The sequence below is a fragment of the Trichoderma reesei genome, assembly GCF_000167675.1.
Source record: "Trichoderma reesei QM6a unplaced genomic scaffold TRIREscaffold_9, whole genome shotgun sequence".
In the NCBI taxonomy this organism is placed as follows: Eukaryota; Fungi; Ascomycota; class Sordariomycetes; order Hypocreales; family Hypocreaceae; genus Trichoderma; species Trichoderma reesei.
The window spans coordinates 1002396-1022785 of NW_006711156.1; the positions used below are offsets into that span (position 1 = coordinate 1002396).

General features: G+C 54.1%; 9 protein-coding genes across 9 annotated transcripts; 5 read left to right on the top strand and 4 right to left on the bottom strand.

Moving 5' to 3' along the window:
- Positions 1-143: 143 nt before the first annotated feature.
- TRIREDRAFT_107524 (uncharacterized protein) lies at positions 144-1406 on the top strand (the record flags this gene model as incomplete). Its single annotated transcript, XM_006965331.1, has 3 exons — positions 144-338; positions 431-1246; positions 1314-1406. The coding sequence occupies 3 exons, from the start codon at positions 144-146 to the stop codon at positions 1404-1406; spliced, it is 1104 nt and encodes a 367-aa protein (XP_006965393.1).
- A 243-nt stretch (positions 1407-1649) lies between these two features.
- TRIREDRAFT_107525 (uncharacterized protein) lies at positions 1650-2902 on the bottom strand (the record flags this gene model as incomplete). The annotated part of the gene is made up of 3 exons (XM_006965462.1): positions 1650-2326; positions 2414-2659; positions 2764-2902. The coding sequence occupies 3 exons, from the start codon at positions 2900-2902 to the stop codon at positions 1650-1652; spliced, it is 1062 nt and encodes a 353-aa protein (XP_006965524.1).
- Positions 2903-3604: 702 nt separating this feature from the next.
- TRIREDRAFT_107526 (uncharacterized protein) lies at positions 3605-4615 on the top strand (the record flags this gene model as incomplete). The annotated part of the gene is made up of 1 exon (XM_006965332.1): positions 3605-4615. The coding sequence occupies one exon, from the start codon at positions 3605-3607 to the stop codon at positions 4613-4615; it is 1011 nt and encodes a 336-aa protein (XP_006965394.1).
- Positions 4616-7686: 3071 nt separating this feature from the next.
- TRIREDRAFT_78072 (amidase-like protein) lies at positions 7687-9513 on the top strand (the record flags this gene model as incomplete). Its single annotated transcript, XM_006965333.1, has 1 exon — positions 7687-9513. The coding sequence occupies one exon, from the start codon at positions 7687-7689 to the stop codon at positions 9412-9414; it is 1728 nt and encodes a 575-aa protein (XP_006965395.1). The 3' UTR covers positions 9415-9513.
- Positions 9514-10575: 1062 nt separating this feature from the next.
- Positions 10576-11317, top strand: TRIREDRAFT_61462 (uncharacterized protein; the record flags this gene model as incomplete). The annotated part of the gene is made up of 2 exons (XM_006965334.1): positions 10576-10704; positions 10886-11317. 2 exons carry the CDS (start codon positions 10576-10578, stop codon positions 11315-11317), a joined length of 561 nt encoding a protein of 186 aa, XP_006965396.1.
- Positions 11318-11791: 474 nt separating this feature from the next.
- TRIREDRAFT_3987 (uncharacterized protein) lies at positions 11792-12685 on the bottom strand (the record flags this gene model as incomplete). The annotated part of the gene is made up of 1 exon (XM_006965159.1): positions 11792-12685. The coding sequence occupies one exon, from the start codon at positions 12683-12685 to the stop codon at positions 11792-11794; it is 894 nt and encodes a 297-aa protein (XP_006965221.1).
- Positions 12686-13990: 1305 nt separating this feature from the next.
- TRIREDRAFT_121901 (uncharacterized protein) lies at positions 13991-17020 on the bottom strand. The gene is made up of 3 exons (XM_006965463.1): positions 16574-17020; positions 15530-16509; positions 13991-15471 (listed from the first exon to the last, which is right to left on the bottom strand). Exons 1-3 carry the CDS (start codon positions 16935-16937, stop codon positions 14209-14211), a joined length of 2607 nt encoding a protein of 868 aa, XP_006965525.1. The 5' UTR covers positions 16938-17020; the 3' UTR covers positions 13991-14208.
- Positions 17021-17254: 234 nt separating this feature from the next.
- TRIREDRAFT_121903 (uncharacterized protein) lies at positions 17255-18250 on the top strand. Its single transcript, XM_006965335.1, has 2 exons — positions 17255-17707; positions 17783-18250. The coding sequence occupies exons 1-2, from the start codon at positions 17351-17353 to the stop codon at positions 18152-18154; spliced, it is 729 nt and encodes a 242-aa protein (XP_006965397.1). The 5' UTR covers positions 17255-17350; the 3' UTR covers positions 18155-18250.
- A 95-nt stretch (positions 18251-18345) lies between these two features.
- Positions 18346-20115, bottom strand: TRIREDRAFT_121904 (uncharacterized protein). The gene is made up of 4 exons (XM_006965464.1): positions 20035-20115; positions 19362-19473; positions 19012-19178; positions 18346-18952 (listed from the first exon to the last, which is right to left on the bottom strand). The coding sequence occupies exons 1-4, from the start codon at positions 20040-20042 to the stop codon at positions 18493-18495; spliced, it is 747 nt and encodes a 248-aa protein (XP_006965526.1). The 5' UTR covers positions 20043-20115; the 3' UTR covers positions 18346-18492.
- Between the last annotated feature and the right edge of the window lie 275 nt (positions 20116-20390).

A 20390-nucleotide genomic window follows, 5' to 3' on the forward strand; every position in this document is an offset into this window, starting at 1 on the left:
ACCTTACCTCAGGGCATCAAGGGTGTAGTACCTACCTATATAAAACAACCCCATGTATCGCCAGTCCCCATACGGCCAATCCAAACCGTCCTCTCGACACCCGCGAAATCTCCACCAAATCCTCGTCACCCAGCTCTGCCACCATGAAGCTGAGTCTCGGTCTCACGGATGCCCTCAAGGGCCCTTACCTTGCGCGGGACTTCGTAAGAGCATCGCTCGAAATACGAGGGCCTGCCTTTCAAAAATCGCCGCGCATCTCGGCGAAGCTCGCCGGCGCCATGATCGTGTCGTATCCCACGCAGATTAACGCCGCCAGCCCTGGCCAGATTACGAATGTGGTGAGTAGCAGCAGCCCACCCGCCTTGTCCATAGTTGGAAAAGAAACAAAATTCTGAACGTTCCCCATGCTGACTTCTTGTTTGGTTCCCAGCTGTTTGAGCAGTCCAAGACGATAGAGTACCGAGACTTGCAGTGCAAAGAGGATCCCTCCACTGGCGAGTCGATATACACCACGCCCGTCGAGTTTCAGTTCCCTGCCGGAGACTGCCACTGCGACAAGGCCAAGAAATGCCAGCTCCCGCCCACGATGGATGTTGTCGAGCAGGGCATGAGAGTCAGAGTAAAGTACACCTTGTCGGTGACCGTCGGCCGCAGCGTGCTTGGGCCAATGACAAAGTCCAAGAGCGTGGCGATGGAGGTTCCCTTCAGCTGCAACCCGTCCGTCTCCAAGCTTCCGCGATCGGCCTTTGTCTTGTCGGTGCCCATGGTCGAGAAGCCCGGCCACATTGCACAGCTGCACAGCTTGACGCAGGATCAAGAGCGCGCGGATGGCTCATGTCCCTTGTATAATCCGAAGTCCGTACCGTCCATCAAAATCGAGGTTATCCTCGCGCAACCGGCCGTTCTGATCCGAGGCCAGCCGACGCCTGTTCGGATCGTCATCCATACGCCCACGGACCTGATTGAGGCGGGCGACGTCTACCTCCGCAACATCTCGATGGACCTCAAGTCGTCCGTCACGACGTCCACCGGCGCGTTGCCGCGAACACTCACGCAGAGGAATCGCGGGCTCAGCATGGCCGGGGCCGTCAAGATTGACAGCGAGCTGTTTGAGCTCGATACGGGGGCGTGGGGCAACTTTTTCGTTTTGAATACCAAGCCGACGACGGAGTCTTGTGTGCTGAAGCTGAGCCATGTGATGGAGATTGTGGCGGGGATATCTGTTGGGCTCGGGAGCGATGTTAAGGTGAGTTTTGGATGCTTTTGATTGTGAAAACCAGGGAGAATTGAGGCTAACTCGTATGAATTACTAGTATGCTGGTGCGGCGTATGAGGTTATCGTGATGGAACCACCACCGGCGTATGAATCAACCACAAAAAGCGACTGCATTTCCAACGGCGAATAGAGGTGTTACGGTGGGCCATGTGCGATCTCTGTGTAACGGATGTAACCCATGTGGAGGAGGAGGATGATGATACCCGGCATTGGTGGCTCTGGCTGACGACTCACATGATGAACTTGACGGAGTGATGGCTAAATATTGTAAGCGATACTATAGACGAATAGACCGATCTTTTTACATTTATAGGAATCTCTGTCGCATTAAAAGAAATCTAAATGTCCATGAAATGGCGCAGTTTTGAATATCCTACGACAGCATCATCCGAAGCGGCGTCTCTCCCCTCGCCGTCCTCCACCGATTGGTCGACTCAATGAGCTCGCCACAGCCCTCAACGGCCCACGACCACTTCCTCAAGAACCCCGGCGTCACCTCCCAGCTATCCTTGTGAAAGGGCTCTCCCCACAAGATGAATCCCCTGCGGTCCACTGGAGCATCGTCACCTGCATCGCCATCATCCATATAGTTACCATCATTGTCAGCACAATCGTGTCCCTCATCACCATCCTGACGAGCGGCGTTCCGGCCCGCCCTGGCACGCAACAGGCGGCTGCCGCGACTTGTCCTTGGCGGCGGAGCGGTCATGCAGCTAATCAGGTTTCCCAGCAGGTCCGTCAGAAACTCCGCATGGCTGAAGTAGTTCTCCCATCGAATCAGGTTGTCCCTCATCTGCGGAAAGGGAAACACGTCGATCCAGTTGGAGTGGGGGCACGACAGCTGCAACCTCGTCGGCGCTAAGCTCTCGGGGAGGCACAGCAGTGGTGACGGGAAGGAGGAGGAGGTCATCTCGGGGAGATGGGGGAGGACACGCTTCAGCTGGGCCGAGGCGTTGCCGCTGCACTCGATCAGCGCGTTGGGCTTGACGACTCTCTTGTTGTACGAGAGGCCCCGGAGGACGTTGAAGTGGATCAGGTGCAGGAGGTGGTCTGAGAGGAGGCAGTAGCTGAAGCTCAGCCAGGGGGGAGCGGCGGCACGGGATGGAATCGACTTGGATGCGGAGGCTAGCGACGTACAATGCGGACGAGATTCCCCTTCAGGTTCCGGATGCTGCTCTGAATGGATAGAGACTGCCGATTGACTGGAAGACGTAGACTTGCCCTTTTGCACAGGAGCACCGGAGACAGAGCTACAGCCGTGGTTGTTACGCCTGGTTGGCCTGATGATGCGTGGCATGTCATCTCTCCCATCATCTAGCCGCCAGCGATGGACACGATAAGGTTGCGTCGAGCTGTTGATCCTTAGCTCCCGTGCTCTCGATCCTTTGTACCCAAGTTGCTGTTAGCCTCTTCTTCCCTTGCCTGCCCTCCCCTTCGAAAGAGATGGCCACTTCATCTATAACATGTTGTGTCATTGCTCTACGTACGATGTGCTCTCTGGTTCAACCGGTTCTGGATCCTTCTCCGCGCGTGACGTAGCTCGCTCGCTGCTGGGACAGCACCAGCTTTGGTACCAGCGTCGGCTCTGCAAGATGCTCGTGTGGGCGTACAATGGCTTGGCGTCATGGCAACGAGGACAATGGACGTGACAAGGTGGTACGAAGTATACTAGTGGTGTGGCAATAAGCGGCAATAACAACGTGAACGAGTGAACGGGCAACACTGCAAGCAGAGAGACTCAGGTACCCTGTATGCGCACGTTTTCTACGGAGCATATAAGTTTGAAAAACGATGGAATTAGAAGAAAGTAGTCGAGTCGAAAGAAGGCAGTTTCGGGATTGCTGGGCGGCTGCTAGGGGCCGGCGTTTAGATGCCACGCCGGCAAACTATCCCAGAAGAGGCAAAAAAGGTCATCTTCCAGGCGGCGGAACCGGCACCTGTGGGACTCGATGCGGCGTTTCCACAAGTCCGCCGGGGTGGAATCTGGCTGAGAGAGACTAGGCTGAAGGAGGGAAATAGCATCAGCGGGACCGGGGGCGAGGTGAAGCTATTCGCGGATCTAATTGCACGGAGGGAGGTTGAAGACGATGGAGGGTGATATGGATTTGCGAGGAGACTCCGGAATTGGGTTGATACCCAGTTGATAAGGGTTCAAATGAGCTGGATGGGACATATATAAGGTGAGTGACACGACTTGTCTGATTGCCGGATAGGTAGAAGAAGAACTCAGGTTGAACGCTTGGCACAGGATATCTCATCAGCACCACTTACACCATTCACATCGCTCACACATTGTTCATCATCCACACCACTTACACACGCGCCGCCATGTCTCGATACGCAGAGGCTCACGTCTCCCCCCAAGGCCCCGGCGATGCCCGTCCAACCGCCCTTCAGATCGTCAAGGACGAGCAAATGACGGACAAGCTCAAGGGCAAGACCATTGTCGTCACGGGCGTCTCCTCTGGCCTCGGCGTCGAGACGGTCCGCGCCCTGGCCGCCACAGGCGCCTCCTTCATCCTGACCGCCCGAGACGTGGAAAAGGCCAAGAGGGCCCTCGGCGACGTCTTGGAGCCGTCCCGCATGAAGCTCGTCGAGATGGACCAGGCGTCGCTCGACAGCGTCCGGCAGGCCGCAAAGACGATCCTCGCCAGCACGGACAAGATCAGCATCCTCACCAACAACGCCGGCATCATGGCTGTCCCCGACCTGCAGCTCACCAAGGACGGCCACGAGCTGCACTTTGGCGTCAACCACCTCTCGCACTTTCTCCTCTTCCAGCTGCTCAAGCCCGCGCTGCTCGCAGGGAGCACCCCGGAGTTTGCCTCGCGCGTCGTCAACGTCTCGTCCGCCTCGCACCGCCTCGCCGGGCTGCAGGACTCGGACAACTACAGCTTTCAGAAGGGAAACTACAACAAATGGGTGGCGTACGCCCAGTCGAAGACGGCCAACATCTATATGGCCAACGAGATTGAGCGCCGCTACGGCTCACGGGGTCTCCACGCCTTGAGTCTCCATCCCGGCGGCATCCACACGGGCCTGATGCGGTACGTTTCTGAGGAGGAGACCAAGGCCATGATGGCGCAGATCGGGCCCGAGATCCTGCTCAGCATGAAGAGTCCCGAGCAGGGCGCCGCGACGCAGGTCTGGGCCGCCATCGGCAGGGAGTGGGAGGGCAAGGGGGGCAAGTACCTGAGCGATGTTGCCGAGGCCAAGCCGGGGCCTGACGATCGGGATATGGCTGCCCCGACGACGGTGAGCCATACGTATAACGAGCAGGAGGAGGCCAGGCTTTGGAGGGACTCGCTCAAGCTTGTTGGGCTGGAGGATGACGAATAGTTGGATGGGACGGTTGCGCGGGAGGATCATGTCCAGTGGCAGAGTAATATCTGGAAGATGGACGAAGAAGCTGAACGAGCAAAAAACGTGCTAGTCTCAGTTCCCGGCATGCAGATGAAACACCTATTTGGAATTGTCTGGAGTGATAATCGAGGCGAGGGGGGCGATACCGACTTTTAGCAGGATTCGGAATATAATCTCCTCAACATCATGATCATCTCAAACAGCTATATTCAGCTCTCTTCAAGAGATCCAGTTTCACTAGGGCTGGCGAGATACGCGAGGGCAAGGGGAAGGTTTCAGGGGGACCGGTCAGCTGGTGACTAGCTGCCGCGTTTCCATAAGCCGTCCACTGACGTGACTGAACTCGTGATGATACATGTTGCTGTTCCGAGCACTATCACACCGTACCTAAGATACTGACGTCTTTGATAAGGCGAGGGAGTCCACCATGTCGTAATTCCTACACTGAAGGTTTTACACTGATCGCGGCGATTCCATGATGTATTCAGTTCTTTTTGTGTACTCCGATGTCTCAAACCGAATGATGAATTAACCAGCCTAATGAATATATCCTTACTTGGGCTTCATAACAAGGGTCTTTTCGACGAGTCACATGTATTCACGATGCCTCCCACGCTGAGCAGGATTGCGGCTGGCATCAATTGGACATTACATGCTCTATAGAAGGATATCTATATCGACAATAGTGCCTCAAAATAAATTAGAAGCGTACATTAAAGTCGGGGCCTGGGAAGCTCAAGGACGCCGGCAACAAACATGACGGTCAAATGAAGTCGGCCAGGGCTGTGACTGAGAATGGCTTCCACCGCTCCGAGCAATCGTAACCCCTAGTCCGCTGACAGTCATGCATGTCTCATATACTAGTTCCGCGGAGACTGGCGTTTCCTCTTACGCAGCCAAGCCCATAGGACACGAGTTGTACACGTTGTATTACTACCGATATTGGTACAAGGTGTGTATGTCGAGGCTCGGGTTGAACGACAGGGATGGTGCAGATGAGCAAGTGAGACATACACCCAATGTCGCCCCGGTGACCGGGTTCCTGATAAGAGCAGATTTGTCTGTGCTTGAGCTCCAGCCTTTGCTCATTTCATCTTTGAGTGTGCAGATCGAAATGTCTGCTCAGGTAAAGGCTGCTCGTCAATGGCTCGAGCAATGGAAGTAGAATCCAGGTTGTCTCAGTCTCAGCTTGTCCCGATAGCGATACCATCGCATTTCTTATCGAGTACAGATTGGGGATCGAGGGAGCGCTCAGCACACACGCATCAGGTGCACCACCTAGTCTCGACGATGACGTCGAAGTGTTCTAAAAGGCAATGAGGTGTGTACTCTGATCAACTGAGACTCTACGTCCCTGCGGAGTGAGAACAATAACATGTAGTGCATAAATTCTCGGGTACGCGAGGTTCTACAACAATAATCGTAGCTTATGAGAGAGATTGACTTGGTCTCTTCTTGGGCTTCCGTGCGGGACACGCAATTTCGAACGCCTTTGACGGGGCTTTCAGCCTAGACTTGAGACGTATGCTATCACGGCTGGTCGTCGTTCCAACCACTATCATTATTGCCCCATCATGAGTGGTGTATCAACACTTTCAGAAAGCTGATCTTCATCACTGTAAGCTCTCTCTCACGCTGAGACCCAGCCATCTGCCTTGTCTCACATTGTGTATACTAGAGACGTGACTCTCGTGACCTACCGAGACCAGAGAGTCATGTCGATCCGATCGACTCCAGTGGATAAAGGCAGAGCTCCAGAGGTTCCTTGCCGCGACTCTTACTCAGCCTCGACCCTCAACACCTTGAAAGCAGCAGTCATATCACCGGGGTCACCGGTAGGAGGGGTGTCCTCTCCCAGACATAAGCTTAACATTATCCATACTAAAGGTCGGCCGTGATCGACAGACAATCTTTCCCGTCTGGAAACCAATGCTCGCTCTTGGCAATCCTAAGAGCGGGCGCTCACCCGGCAATAAACGACGGATATGCTCTTGTCCTGATGGAATCTCAAGGAGGTTTTCGCAACTGTGTATGTATAACATATGAGGCGGACAATACTGCTATTGGTTTCTGCCACAGCCTGGGCCTGGTATTGGAAAGACCCGTGGTGAAGAGGTGAGAACTTTGGGCTTCAGTGTAGCATCGACACATCCGAGGACGCAAACTATTTCCAGCGCGTGAAAGCATTATCAAGCGTAATCGTGAAGCACAGATTGTAGAGTGTATCAAAATGTCTGACGAATATAATCCAGCATTTCTACGCACGAGACACATCGGAGCAGGGTGCAATGTCCACTTTCTGACCACCTTGAACCACATATATACAAGCAGGATGTACATGTGATGTAGTAAGATATGGGAGGACCATGTCTCTAGAAGAAGATTGAACCCTCGTCGTCTGGGCACCTTTCATCTCTCTTCTGCCGGACAGGTTGGAGGGTTACACTACAGCCCCCTCCACCCTTGCCCGGAGGTCGTCCTTACTCGAGAGTACGAGCTGTGACTGACCACCGTGGAACGGCAGCCATCCCTCATACAAGCATTACCGTAGTATCTCGCAGTAGCAGCGGTGGGTTTGATGGCCATACAACAGCACAAACAGACTCTGATCGTAGTTGTACTTCGTAGCCGCATTATGTCTCACCTAGATTGTGTTCACTTCTACAGGGACAGGCGGCTAAGCTCCGTCGAGTGCCGAGTTCCGCAGCCCATCATCTCCTTATGTCGGTACTTACATGTCGTACTAGAGCCAGAGAAATTGTCTGACCATGAATCCTCAGATACGGAAAGACAAATACCACCCTCGATGATGTGAACGCTTTGGGACTTACGATAGCAGTCCGTAGTGCTGCCCGTTTGGATGTGCGCTTGTTGCAGGCCCTACGTATTCCAATCAGCTGAGTGAGAGAGTCGATGGCAGCGTCAGGGTAATATTCATGATGCACACAGGCATATAAGTATCCCTACTCTTTCCTCATGGGACCGTTGAGGCTGATGCCTGTGGCCAAAAAGCATTTCCACGAGAGCAACACGGACGATCACTTACAATGAGGCCTTTCCCTGCATTGGCTACGGCCTTGCAAGTCTTGTGTTTTCCAAGGCTGTCGCATCACACTCGCCGGGCTGAAGATGGCGGTTTTCCTCCATTATTGGACGCTACTCTCGCTGACCTACGGCTCGGGTTGGACAGCGACCTGTTCTCCAGCGTTGACCTGGTCAACGCCTACATTGACAGGATCTTAGAGGTCAACGCAGTGCTCAAGGCTGTCACGGAGATCAACCCCGACGCGCTTCTGATCGCTTCGCAGCGAGATGCAGAAAGGAGGGCGGGCATAGACCCGGCCAAGCAGCCCCTCCATGGCATCCCCATCCTCCTCAAGAACAACATTGCCACCAACGACGAGATGAACAACACAGCGGGCTCGTACGCGCTGTTGGGAGCCAAGGTCCCGCAAGACAGCACCATTGCCGCCAAGCTGCGCAAGGCCGGAGCCATCATTCTCGGCAAGGCCAACATGTCACAATGGGCCGCTTCTCGAGAGCTAATCAATCACGAGGGCTGGTCGGCTCACGGCGGCCAAGCAGTCGGTGCGTACTTTCCACAGCAGAACCCTAGAGGGTCGTCTTCAGGAAGTGCCGTCTCTGCCTCTATCGGTCTCGCATGGGCTGCAGTCGGGACAGACACCGGGGGCTCGATCCTCTTGCCTGGGCATGCGAACAACGTCGTCGGATTCCGCCCCACGGTGGGCTTGACGTCGAGATACCTGGTGATTCCGTATTCAGAACGGCAAGACACTGTCGGGACTCTGACTCGGACGGTCAAAGACGCCGCATATCTCATGCAGGCCATGGCCGGGCCTGACAAGCGGGACAACTACACAAATGCGATACCCTTTGACGAGCCGCCGGATTATGTTGCCGCATGCACGGGTTCCGGCCTCAAGGGCAAGCGGCTCGGCGTGTCTCGCAACGCAATGGAGGCAGACCTTGATCCGACGGCCAAAACCGATCCGGAGGCATTCGAGAAAGCGCTGGACGTGCTTCGAGCAGCCGGTGCCGAGATTATCGACAATGTCGACCTGCCTTGCGCTCTGGCATTACCTGACGACCCCCAAAGCTCAGAGCCCTCGTTCTCGCTTGTTGCCGCCATCTTCTCCATTGTGGGAGCAGATTTCTTGTCTGACTTGCCGACAAAGTACCTCAACCTTCTCAAAGAGAACCCGAACAACATCAGCTCAGTCCAACAACTGCGTGAGTTCACGAGGGATAATCCTCGCGAGGGTTTCCCACGGTTCGACACCGGGTCATGGGACAACTTCCTCAGCTTTGGCATCAACAACACGGCGCCGAGTTATTGGTCCAACGTCACGGCGATTACCGAGTTTCTCGGGCCCTTGTGCTTCACGGGAGCGCTGGAGAAGCACAAGCTGGACGCAATGGTTCTGCCGACGCCACACTCGGTCATGATGGCTTCTGGCCTGGGACTGCCCGTTGTCAGCGTGCCCCTGGGACGCAGCCCGGACGATACTCCCGTCATCAAGTCGGACCAGGGGAATTTGATACTGTCGGCCCCCAACGGCCCATTCGGCATTGCGTTTTCGGGCCCTGCATTTAGCGAGGAGAAGCTGTTCGCCATGGCGCATGACTTTGAGCAGAGGATGAATGTGCGTCCGACCATCAAGCCTTTCATATCACCAAGAACGGAGCTGGCTCAAGTGGTGCGCAAGCGGTGCGTGGGAGACTCGAGAGATCCTTGTGGGAAGGCGTTCAAGTAAGTCAAGTGCCTCTAGGGTGGCCATGTTTGTGGAGAACGCGGCATGACTCGATATTACTCTCTTTGTTCTCAATTTCCAGCTGAACTCTACCTGAGTGCTAGTGGTCAGCTGTGGTTGTGTTTGATAGGTAGATAGATGCAACGAATATTTTGCACAAACAAGACAATGTGATCATGCAAGTCACAGTATTCTGATAGCGACTATATCGAGTACCCATAGAACGAGGTCGGATGACCCGAATGAATGCTTTCGGAAATCACACGAGTTTACTATGTGATGTTCACGGCAGATGAGTTGGCAGCAGATAATGCGCAACTCGTGTCAAAATGGCCATCTGGTGGCCTCTTGTCAAACAGCTCCAAGTCGGGCAGGAGATAAACACAATAAGGGGTCCAACCTGGCATTGTACAACCTTGCCATATGTCGTACTAGAGTGCTTTCACACCACATGTTTTGGCTTTCTGGCAGGTGATGGACAGACGCATCAGGGCACACAAAGAGTCGGGATGCGAGTTTTGTCTTGCATATCATGTCAGAGGCATCACACCCAAATGAGCGATCATCGCACGAAAAACGTCGTGTGCTCGGGCCATCGGCGAGATTCTGCTCGGGCCATCGACTCAGCCCGGTCCGCTGAAGAGACGTTGAGCTTCAAGGACTTCGGACATCGTTGTTGTCCCGGCGTGGATATCATCAGACAGGGTCAAGATTTGACGGGGTCGAATCGGACATGGCATTGCACAAGGTAGGGTAGGCAGTTGATCGCGGAGGATTATTCATCTGGTTCGGTGCTGACAGATGCGTGTGTCATCCTGTGGAGTCCTGTTCAAGAACGACTTGGCCAATCACAAGAAGCCTGGCTACTAGATCTATCAAGGCACGAGGTGCAGAAGATTCTGGTCAAGTATAAAAGATATTTCTGCCTTTTTCATCACACAGCAGCAAAGAAGAAGTAAATAATAGTACCTAAAGAGAGAGTGAGAAAGAGAAGGACTGTACTCTATAGGCAGTCAAAGACGAATGATCCTCACGAGGACCCAACCCAGAATCCTTCTGCTCAAGCAAGCTAGTGCAATTGTGACCGGGCGTGCCATTGCTGCTGCAACACCGAGAGGGACAAGACTTATATCATACTCGACTTCAGACAGATACGCAGTAAACATGTCTGGCGCTGGGGCTCAAGCTTCAAATGACAAGCAGGATGCCGGCTCTGCGAAAGAGGGGCTTCCTCCGCTTTCAGACCACGAGTTTAAGATCTACAACCGTCTGGCAGAGAGAATGGATTGGTTTGTAAGTCAAGCATATGACTGATACATCTTCGACGATCACATTCCTTCACCCATCACACCTGTTCACTTGCTCTCATCCCACTTGTATATCCACGTGCACATACACGTACACATACCTACACGTACACATAAGGTACACAAGGGGAGATTATGTACCTAGTTCTCACACTCGACTCACACAGCACAACAACTTCCGGCGATCCTGGAACATCCTCTGGCAAGCCTGCACCACAGGCCGCCGCCCTCAAGGCTTGTCCATCAAGCAGCTGCTCCAGATCGGCGCCGAGTTTGCCGAGCATCTCACCGTCCACCATTCCATCGAAGAGACGTACGTCTTCCCCCAGCTGGCGCGGCGGATGCCCGAGTTCGACCCCAAGAAAGGAGACCTGGTGAAGCAGCACGCGCAGATCCACGACGGGCTGGAGGAGTTTGAAAAGTACCTTGGGCAGGTCAAGAGCGGCGAGAGGGACTTTGAGCTGAGCGTCTTGAAGGAGAAGATGGAGAGCTGGGGAGGAGTGCTGTGGACGCACCTGGATGACGAGGTGAGGTCGCTAGGAGCGGAGAATATGAGAAAGTACTGGACGATACAGGAGATTCAGCGGCTGCAGATGTGACAGAGGTGGGTGGGCTTGTTTTCTTCTCTTTGTCGTTGGAATGTGTGTTTGAAAGCATAGGAAAGAAGTATAGACAGATCAATAATGGAATAAACGGAATGCATAAATTAGGAAGCGTAAATGGCTGGAGAGACATCGTGATGTTGACTGAAGCTGGTAATGTACCCAAACGACGCAAATACAGACAGAACAAAAAGCTCTACAGACCTATCCAAAATTCTACCATTGCCACATACTAGTAGTTCCTTGTGCTTCTGCGAGACTCAAGCGTCACGCAGTACTCCCGGTGAAAGATCCGGTCGTGTTGTTCATCTATATGCAACAACTCATGCTGAAACAGATGCCAAGAAAAGAGCGCGGAACATGATCAGGCACTGTCAGTCTTCCCTTCACGCCCCGTGTAACACAGCCGCCAAACAAGAAATTAACGAGCCAACAGGTGTCTCGGCCTGTGCTAAGAGAGACTCGACCCTCTCATGCAATCGCCGTCTCTCGCCAGAGATCAATCATCTGGCCCGTGGATGGGTACATGGCCAGCAGCGCCACCAGCGTCTCGGGCAGAGGCCCTCCACCAGCCATGCCCCAGTGGACAGTCAACGGGGCCCATGCCAGGTTGCGGAAGAAGCTCTTGTTCCAAGTACTCAGCCAAGCGGCGTCCTTGGCCTTTGCGCTCTTTCGCGTCCGCTCCAGCAGCAGTCTGCCGAGTTCCATAAAGGTATAGGTGCCCCAGCATCGCACGCTGAGGAGACCAAACCTGCCCATGGTGGCCGGCTTCAGGTCAATTGCCTTTTTGCTGCCCAGGAACGCGAGGTTCTCGAAGATCTGGTATAGAATGAGGATGACGATCTGGGCAACAGAAAAGACTCGATCGAATCGCGCCTCCACGACGGCATCCGAAGACTCATTGTCGGAATCTTGCTTCTTGGGGCGTGGCCTGGAGATGACCCTCTTGAGCGCAAAGTAGAGGCCCAGCAGGCCCCAGAGCCGATTGATCGTTCGCGCCTCGCTGAGCACGGCAGCAAAGGCCTTGAGCTTGTTCGCCAGGCTGAGCGCAAAGGCCGCTCCGGGAGGCGCCGGAGCCGACGAAAGAACCACCGTCGTCGCGGGTGGCAGCTGGAAGGCCATGGCCACCAGCTTCTGAGCGGACTGGCGCAGCGCGTTGCGGCTCAGCGTCTCGAGCACGGCGCCCGTCAGCTTGGACGAGTAGCAGAGGAACTGCAGGACGGCATCGGCGCCGGCGCGGGTCTGCAGGCACCGCAGCAGATGGCCAGCAAAGGCATCCGCATTCGAGGGCACGGCGGCGAGGACGGCGCCAATGGGGACCTTGGCCGGTGCGGTGATGGAGGGAGCAGGGTCGGCGACAGTCATGGCGGACGAGTCGATGGCGGCGGCTACTTCTGTCGGGGCTGAATCGACGGCGATCTCGGCCGCACCGGTGTCGACAGCCGTGTCGGTCATGATGGCGGCACGGCAGAGAGCAACAGACGCAGACAGAGACAGAGACAAGAGCCAGAGAGGCGCGAGGAGACGAGGGCAGAGAAGGGGACTGTGATGGCGATCAACGGCGGCTATCGATTAGAGCTAATCGTTCGGTGCCTTAGGTGGGTAAGGTACCTAGGTAGCTCGGAGGTAGTACCTGGAGTTCCTTGCAACGAACCGACGCTCGGAGGAACCGGCCGAGCCAAATCGTCAATTGTACAAGACTGAGCACAATTAAAGTCCTCCTTCACGGATGAAATTGATCAAGTACTAAGGCTAACGTTACAGATCTTGTTGGTTTTTCTGTTCTTTTTCTACTGTTGGCCCTCGACCTCTAATTCGCATATTAAACCATACCTACATACCTGGCCAGCCTCGCGTCCAAGCACTGCCGAGGTCCACCCCCACAAAACCTCGGATAAGGCGTGTGCGTGTGAGTGGGCGAGATCCGCTGTGCAGCTTCGACTGGCCGCGAATTGCTCCACGTTTACTACTGCCGTCGGCTCCGAGTTGTCGTGTGTCTCTTATTCGGACTTCGAATAAGAACGGGAGAAAAAAAACATGTACGGACTGGCGTACGCCCCTCTAGCGATTGTATGGTAGTAACACAAATAATCAAACTATGTGGAACGACTGGAGACTCTTCTGGATCCATTGAATGGTAGGAACATTTGTTCACATACTTTATGAGATCAATTTCTTCCAACGCTCGATCCCAATATCTTTTTTGCACTGCTCAATTCTAGTAGGTAGCCACCCGACACTAAAGACCATTGAGGTGAGGCTGGCACCGATATCCATACGGCAGATTTATATGATCAACTTGATCCGATGCCTCTCATGCATAGTATACATTGCGTCTGCATCCTTCCGTCTCCGTTACCCTAAATACGGCCTTGTCACTTACAGAGTTTTCACTCTAGCATGAGCATATGGCTCCTAATGATCACGGGATAATAGGCCCAACTTTGTTCAAACCTCCCACGCGAAATGATTCATGGGACAACATATCGGGGTTTGGGAGAGGCCAGCTTTCACCAAGCCAAAGTTCCTTGTGGGAAAGCGCTGGCGACATCAATCCTCCCGATCTCCACATAGGCAAATTGAAGCATGAAAGTCTCACGAGGGGGAAAAAAAAAGGTCAACATTCATTCTATGTTTTATGCATTCCCATTTTTGAAAAATTTCCAGTTCAACCCATCAAACAGAAGCGGCGAGTTCCCTCCGTTTCCTCGCCCGTCGTTCGGGACTTTTCTTCCATTACAAGAGAAATCCCTCCCTTATCCCATGCAAGCACACAAGAGAGAGAAAAGGGGGGATTCGAAAATACACCAAGGAAAAGTGTCAAAACTGACCAAATTCGGACGCCCTGCCAGCCACCCGTCTCATACCTAATTCACATGCTTCGACTCTTACCCTCTCACGGCAGCTCCCAGAGCTCCACCAGTGAACTGAGTGCCACCAGCCTGTCGCTGCGGGTTACCGCCGCCGCGAGGGCCTCCTCTGCCTCCACGCTGGCCACCCCGGTGGCCGCCCCTGCCCCTGCCGCCCTGTCTCTCAAAGGCACTTGAGGTGCCCTGGGTGCGCTGCTCCAGCGTCCGTTCGTTGGTCTCGATGAGCGCGCTGGCCTTGTCTGATAGGGCCAGGGCCAAGGACTGCAGTCTGCTGAGCTCAACGCCCTTGCGGAAGATGACGTTGTTGGTGACCTGGTCGAGAGAGGCTGCCAGTTCCTCGTGGCTGATCATCTTGCTGATGACGGCGGCCACCTTGGTGGCGTCAAGTTCGAACATGCTGCTCAGAGTCTCAATGGCGAGGGTGTCGTAAAAGGGGGCGTATGTGAAGAGGTAGGTCCGCAGGCCCTCCTCCTGGATCTGCTTGGACAGCATTTCCTTGATCTCATCCGTGTTGGGCATCAGGTCCCAGATCTTGATGCTGTGGATGTAGCTGATGGACTTCTTCCACTCGCCAGCAGCAAGAGCCTTGGAGGCTTGCATCACGTGGTCCCTGGTGTTTTCGGGAGGACCGGTGAAGATCTGTCTCTCGTGGTACTCCAGCATACGGCGGTAGGTCTTGCTGATGACGCGCTTCTTCACGTCGGGAGAAGAGCCAGTCTGGGCGAGGAGGGGAATCTCCAGAAGCATGCTGCAAGTGAGGTAGACGCACTCGAGCAGCTCCAGGTTGATGTGCATGTGGAAGGGCAGCTGTCTCTGCTTCTCGAGGCGCTCCTGCTCAGGAGAGACCTGGCTGTACCTCTGCATCATGACACCCTGAGCGAGCAGCTCCTTTTGGCGTCCACTGCCACAGATCTCCTGCAGGGTGTTCTGTGCGTCGTAGATCAGGCCCTTGCGGAAAGCACAGAGACCGACCTGGACCAGAGTGCGGTTGTACAGAATCTGGCTCTGGATGTCAAAACCAGTAACAGTCTCCTGCAAGTGCGACATGAGCATCATGTCGCGGGCCTTGTAGTACTCGTCGTGCAGAGCGAGGAAGTAGACTTGGCAGAGCAGCGCCCTGGCGCGAAGAATGCCCTCGCTGTTGGAGTAGAGGTAGGCGCAGAGAACGTTGACCAGGTTGGCGGGTTCCAGAGCTTGAGCACGAGGCGTGGTGGTAGAATCGACATCCTCGCCAACAGACTTCCAGCAGTTCTCTTCAAATGTCTTGACGACTTGGGCAGGCTACAAATCACGGTTAGCTCGGCGCGTCAGAGAAGACAACGGTTCGAAATGTTCTCACCTTGAAGTAGACGTGCTCCAGTCTTCGCATAACGATGCGGTTAACACTGTCCTGGGGGACATCTAGCGTCTCGTCCTTCTTCAAAGTCTCGTAGTACAGGAGGCCGCGGAAGATGACGTTGTACAGTGCACCCTCGTCCTGGAGGCGCTCAATGTACTCTGAGGTGTGGGGATCGATGCTCTGCAGGGATCGGTGCAGTTCATCGTCAAGTCGCTCAACGTAGGAGACGATGCTACCGGCAACCTTGATGTACTTCTCACCAGGCTGCAGAGTGGGGGGCTTCTCGTCGTCATCCCACTCTTCAACGTTCTCCAGAACGACGTATTCCTTTGACTCGGAGAGGATCGTGAGAAGCTGAGACAGTTCCTTCTCAGCAGCCTTCCAGTGGTCGAGGGGCATCACGTTGGTGGCTCCGGTGCCGAGGTCGAATCGGGCAGAGACCAGGGTCAGAAGAACGCGGATCTTCTGGTAGGGGGTGTTGGCGATCTCGTTGAGCTTCTCCATCACCTTGATCTGCTCGAGTCTGTCCGTGTTCTTCTTTCCACGAGTCTCCATGATGCCTCGCAGGTGCTTGAAGATGCTCTCGGGGGTGTACTGCAGGGTACGGCCGCCCTTTCCAACGGTGGCGAAACCATCATCGGCAACCTCCTCAGCACCAGCGGTCTCGTCAAACTTGACAGCCTTGGGGACCTTGGGCTGGGGAGCTTCCTCTTCCTCATCTGAGGACCACAAGTAGGTGTCCTTGTCCTCCCGGTAGACGGCGATCTCGGCCTGGTAATCCTTGTTGGTCTTCTTGACCTTTTGCTTGACGGCATTGAGGGCACGGGCCTGAGTGGCGTTCATCTTTTTCGGCGTGACCTTGGCCTTTGCAAGTGCCTCATTGACGGATTCCTCGATCTCGGCGATGATCTTGATGTAAGGCTTGGGTATTCTGCTGCCGGCAGGAAGCTTGGACACTTGGCGGTTGAGCTTGTCGAACTCTGTGTAGGGATAATAGATTAGTGCTGCTGCTGGATCATAGTTACGGTGTGATGGTTGCCATACCGGTGGAAATGAGGGCCCAGTCGCCATTCTTCTGGCCGTTCTCAATTTGCTTGATCGACGTCTCGAGCTCGTCCAGTCGCTTGACCTGTGCGCTCTTGACCTTGTCTCGGACCTCGTCATCGCTGCCTTCGCTATCGGACGCAACGTTGTCTCTCAAGAATCGAAAGGCGCCCTGTTTCTGATCGCCGCCGGCATCCTTGTCGGCGTCTTCACTTTCCTCGTCGGAGTTGTCGAACTCATCGGATTCTTCCTCGGACTGTTCCTGGTCGAGTTCCTGGTCCTCCTCTCCGGAGTAGAGCTCCTCCTCGTCGCTGGAGCTCTCGCTGGAGCTGTCGTCACCGCCGCTGCGGAAGAATCGAGACATTTTGGCGAACTTTGATCTCCCTTGTAGTCGTTCGCTATGGATTCCGTTCGATGCTGCTGCAAGGATTGAGAGCCAGGCCAAGGGTGTCGAGGACTCTCGTTCGAGGTGCGCGGGGTTGGTTCACAAGTCGAAAGGCGAAAATTCGACGAAATTTGGTGGGAGGTGGGGCGATGCCTTGGGGCTTAGCGAATGCGTTTTCCAACACTCTGCTGAGGTAAGGCTATCTGGCCACTGGCATGCGACCCAGCAGTGCGACCGGATATTTGCCGCGGACAACTCTCAGTGATCGATATGGCTGACATAATGTGCGGAATTAGACGGATATCTCCTCGACCTCTTCGGCAAAAATCAAGCTTGACACTCTTTGCCATCTGACAGGAGTTCGGAGAAAGAATCCGGTTCGACAGGGTACAATGCTATCCAGACGCTGCGCGGACGGCACATCTGCCGCAACATCCTTCATTCAGCTCGCCAAACGACGATACTCCGCGGCTCCCTTGCATGCACAGCAAACACCTCTGGAATTCCTCATACCGCGCAGAGCTTCCCAGGCTTCACGACTCCAAAGTGCCTGCTCTCCCACTCGACTCGGACAGCGCTTATTAATAACACAAGTCTCGAAAGCATCCTTTCTACCTATCGGCCTGAATTCACCCAGTCGACCGTTCACAGCCTCCACAGCCCGACTCGCCACAATATGCGTTCGAAATCCCGTCAAGGATGAAGAAGGCAAAGAAATGAAGTTGGAGATAACTCCACGGGCGGCTCAGGTATGTCATTTGATCAGTCGCGTGCGGTAGTTCCTTGCTCTGTTCCAGCAACATCTAATCAACTTTCTTATGTAGCGACTCTCCGAAATCATGGCGAAGGACAAAAATCCCAATCTGGCGTTGCGGATTCGAGTTGAGAGTGGAGGCTGCCACGGTTTCCAGTATCTCATGAGTCTCATTACGATGCCTACGGGAGAGGGACTCGAATCATCGACCATTCTGAATGAGGACGACAGCATCTTCCAATACGTCCCGGACGAAACGGAGTCTACTTCTCCGCCACCGAATAGCCCGAAGATCGTACTTGACGAGCCCTCACTGGAGCTGTTAACCGGCAGCAAGGTGGATTTCACGCAAGAGTTGATTGGGTCACAATTCAAAATTGTTGACAACCCATACGCTTCGAGCAGCTGTGGGTGCGGGACAAGTTTCGATATTAAGGCGTAGACCTCATTTGCATTTGTCAAATCTGCAAAACCGCGCTTAACTGAAGATACTGGCTGAAGATACCCACATTGTATGCTGCTCAAGGTGTCACGGGGACAATATACCATAGCAATGTCTTACAGGACCATACGACGAGATACGATCAATGGCACACCACAACTAGACGTCTTAGAGTTCAATTGATCATCACGCAGCATGGAAACTCGAGTGTCATTCATCGAAGAGTCAATTTAACAAAGGCCAAATCGTGATACCAACGCCGAGCAACCATGCTTAATATTTCCCTAAGGTATTCCCGCTACCGAAATCCGTGAACCCATTTTTTTGCTTTGATTAACTTAGTTCATCTGGCGGATGAGGGCGTTGATGGCCTCCTCGCGGTTGCCAAGGTCACCACCCTCGATGAAGTGCTTGAACTTGCGGGTGCGGAAACCACCAGTGGGGTTGCTCAGCTTGAAGGGCCACAGGAAGTTGGCAGCCTGCTTGAAGTTGGGGCCAACAGTGAAGATCTCGTGGACGAGATCCTCAATGCAGATGATGCCGTACTTGCCGAGGTTGGCCTCGATGATGGAGTTGTCGGTCAGAGCAACGCGCTGCTTGTCGACCTTGCCGTATCCACGCTTGTAGATGAGCTCCTTGACGGACTTCAGGTTGGGGTAACCGTAGGCGATCCAAGGCTCAACGATCTTGAGCATCTCAGTGATAGCCTTGGTGACCTTCAGGAAGACACCGTTGTTGATCTGGAGGAGACGGAGCAGCTGGAGGACCTTGCGGGGCTTGGGGGGCATCTTGTTGATACTGCAACGTTCGTTAGTCCACGTCGTCTACTATGCGCAGTCCTTCTTGTATTCACATACCCCTTGATACGGACGACGAAGATCAGCTTGGCCTCGGCCGGGATGTAGGCAGAGTCATCGGCCTTGGCGGCGCGGCGAAGACGGATCTTCTCACGCTCAGCGTTGCGGTACTCCTGAACGTACTTCTCGGCACGCTTGAAGATGACGCCACGCTTCTCCTTGTTGGCCTATTGAAAGTCGTGTTAATGCTTGATCCACAACTAGTATTCGCGACATGTTTCAAAGTGTTCCAAAGGAAAAAAATATCAGACCCGAAAGAAGGTTAACTATCAACGACATCGACACAAAGTGTCTAGTTGACGGTATGTTGTGCATCATGAAGACGTGAGAGGAAAGGGAGTAATACGTACAGCCTTGCGCTTCTCAACGACAGCAGCACGCTCAGCGCGAGCCTTCTCCTGGCTCTTGCGCTTCTTGAGCAGGGTCTCAGGGACCAGGATGTTGTCGTTGGTAGGGACGGAGCTATTTTCAACAATCAGATTAGTACGTAGTCCGCCATATTTTCATATGGAACAGAGCGCCGATGCAAGAACTGTAGCTGAAATGCGACATTCTCAACAGGCTGACTCGAGCTGAATTTGATCGGTGAGACAGGCGACAAGCGGCACGCATATTCCAGCAGTGCTCGGTTGAGGCCTTTGGAATGCTCATCCGACAACACCCCAGACAAGAGAAGAATCTTGCCCAAGACAGAGTATATCGCGGGCAATTGCAATCGGGTCATTTCAGACCCTGGCGAATCACCCTTGTGCGACAATGGATTTGAGAGAGAAGGCGCAATAAAATTGCCATTCTTCATCTCCAACACCCCATGGCGCCGTCTCTCAGCCCGCAAAATCCAATGCTCCCGGATTCTGAAAAACTGAGGGAGACGCCTCGGGAGGGATCGAGCTGGCAGATCGATCTTTTCATTGAGAAAAGGTTTTCATCGACTGCCCAGCGAGAGGACCACGACAATCTGCAAACAAATCGAGATCGGGCATCTGGCCCGTACCGCAAGGCGTTCAGGGAGGAGGCACATACGTAGACATTGTGGCGAGGGAGGCTGCTGGCGATGTCTGTCGGTATCGTCGAAGCTGTGCTTGGAGGAGGAGAAAAAGACAAAAAGAAACCAGATCTGAAGCAGAGAAAATTCCTAGGTGAGCGGAGCTCTCGTTGGTGGGTATTCCGAGTGTCCCCACTTTGGAGAAAAAATTTGGGTGCTAGGGCAGGGCTTGCAGCGAATTGTGCTTGAATTTTCCCATCGCTAATTTTGTGTGCGGAAAATATTCTGCCGCACCCCACCGCCTCTCCAATCGCTCTCTGCAGCCACCACCACTCAAGCAGATCACGACTCTCTCCTCTCTTGGTGACTCGACAGTTCTCAACAGCCCCGTGAC

What these genes read in the sequence shown, in the direction of transcription:
- TRIREDRAFT_121901 (XM_006965463.1), bottom strand. Translation starts at nt 16,937, where the DNA reads ATGTCTCGATTCTTCCGCAGCGGCGGTGACGACAGCTCCAGCGAGAGC. An exon ending in CTGGGCCCTCATTTCCACCG is followed by an intron (nt 16,510 to 16,573) that starts GTATGGCAACCA and finishes ATCCCTACACAG; the next exon opens with AGTTCGACAAGCTCAACCGC. An exon ending in TGGAGCACGTCTACTTCAAG is followed by an intron (nt 15,472 to 15,529) that starts GTGAGAACATTT and finishes CGTGATTTGTAG; the next exon opens with CCTGCCCAAGTCGTCAAGAC.
- TRIREDRAFT_121904 (XM_006965464.1), bottom strand. An exon ending in TCGTTGAGAAGCGCAAGGCT is followed by an intron (nt 19,179 to 19,361) that starts GTACGTATTACT and finishes GACTTTCAATAG; the next exon opens with GCCAACAAGGAGAAGCGTGG. An exon ending in TTCGTCGTCCGTATCAAGGG is followed by an intron (nt 18,953 to 19,011) that starts GTATGTGAATAC and finishes CGAACGTTGCAG; the next exon opens with TATCAACAAGATGCCCCCCA.
- TRIREDRAFT_121903 (XM_006965335.1), top strand. Translation starts at nt 17,351, where the DNA reads ATGCTATCCAGACGCTGCGCGGACGGCACATCTGCCGCAACATCCTTC. An exon ending in TAACTCCACGGGCGGCTCAG is followed by an intron (nt 17,708 to 17,782) that starts GTATGTCATTTG and finishes TTTCTTATGTAG; the next exon opens with CGACTCTCCGAAATCATGGC.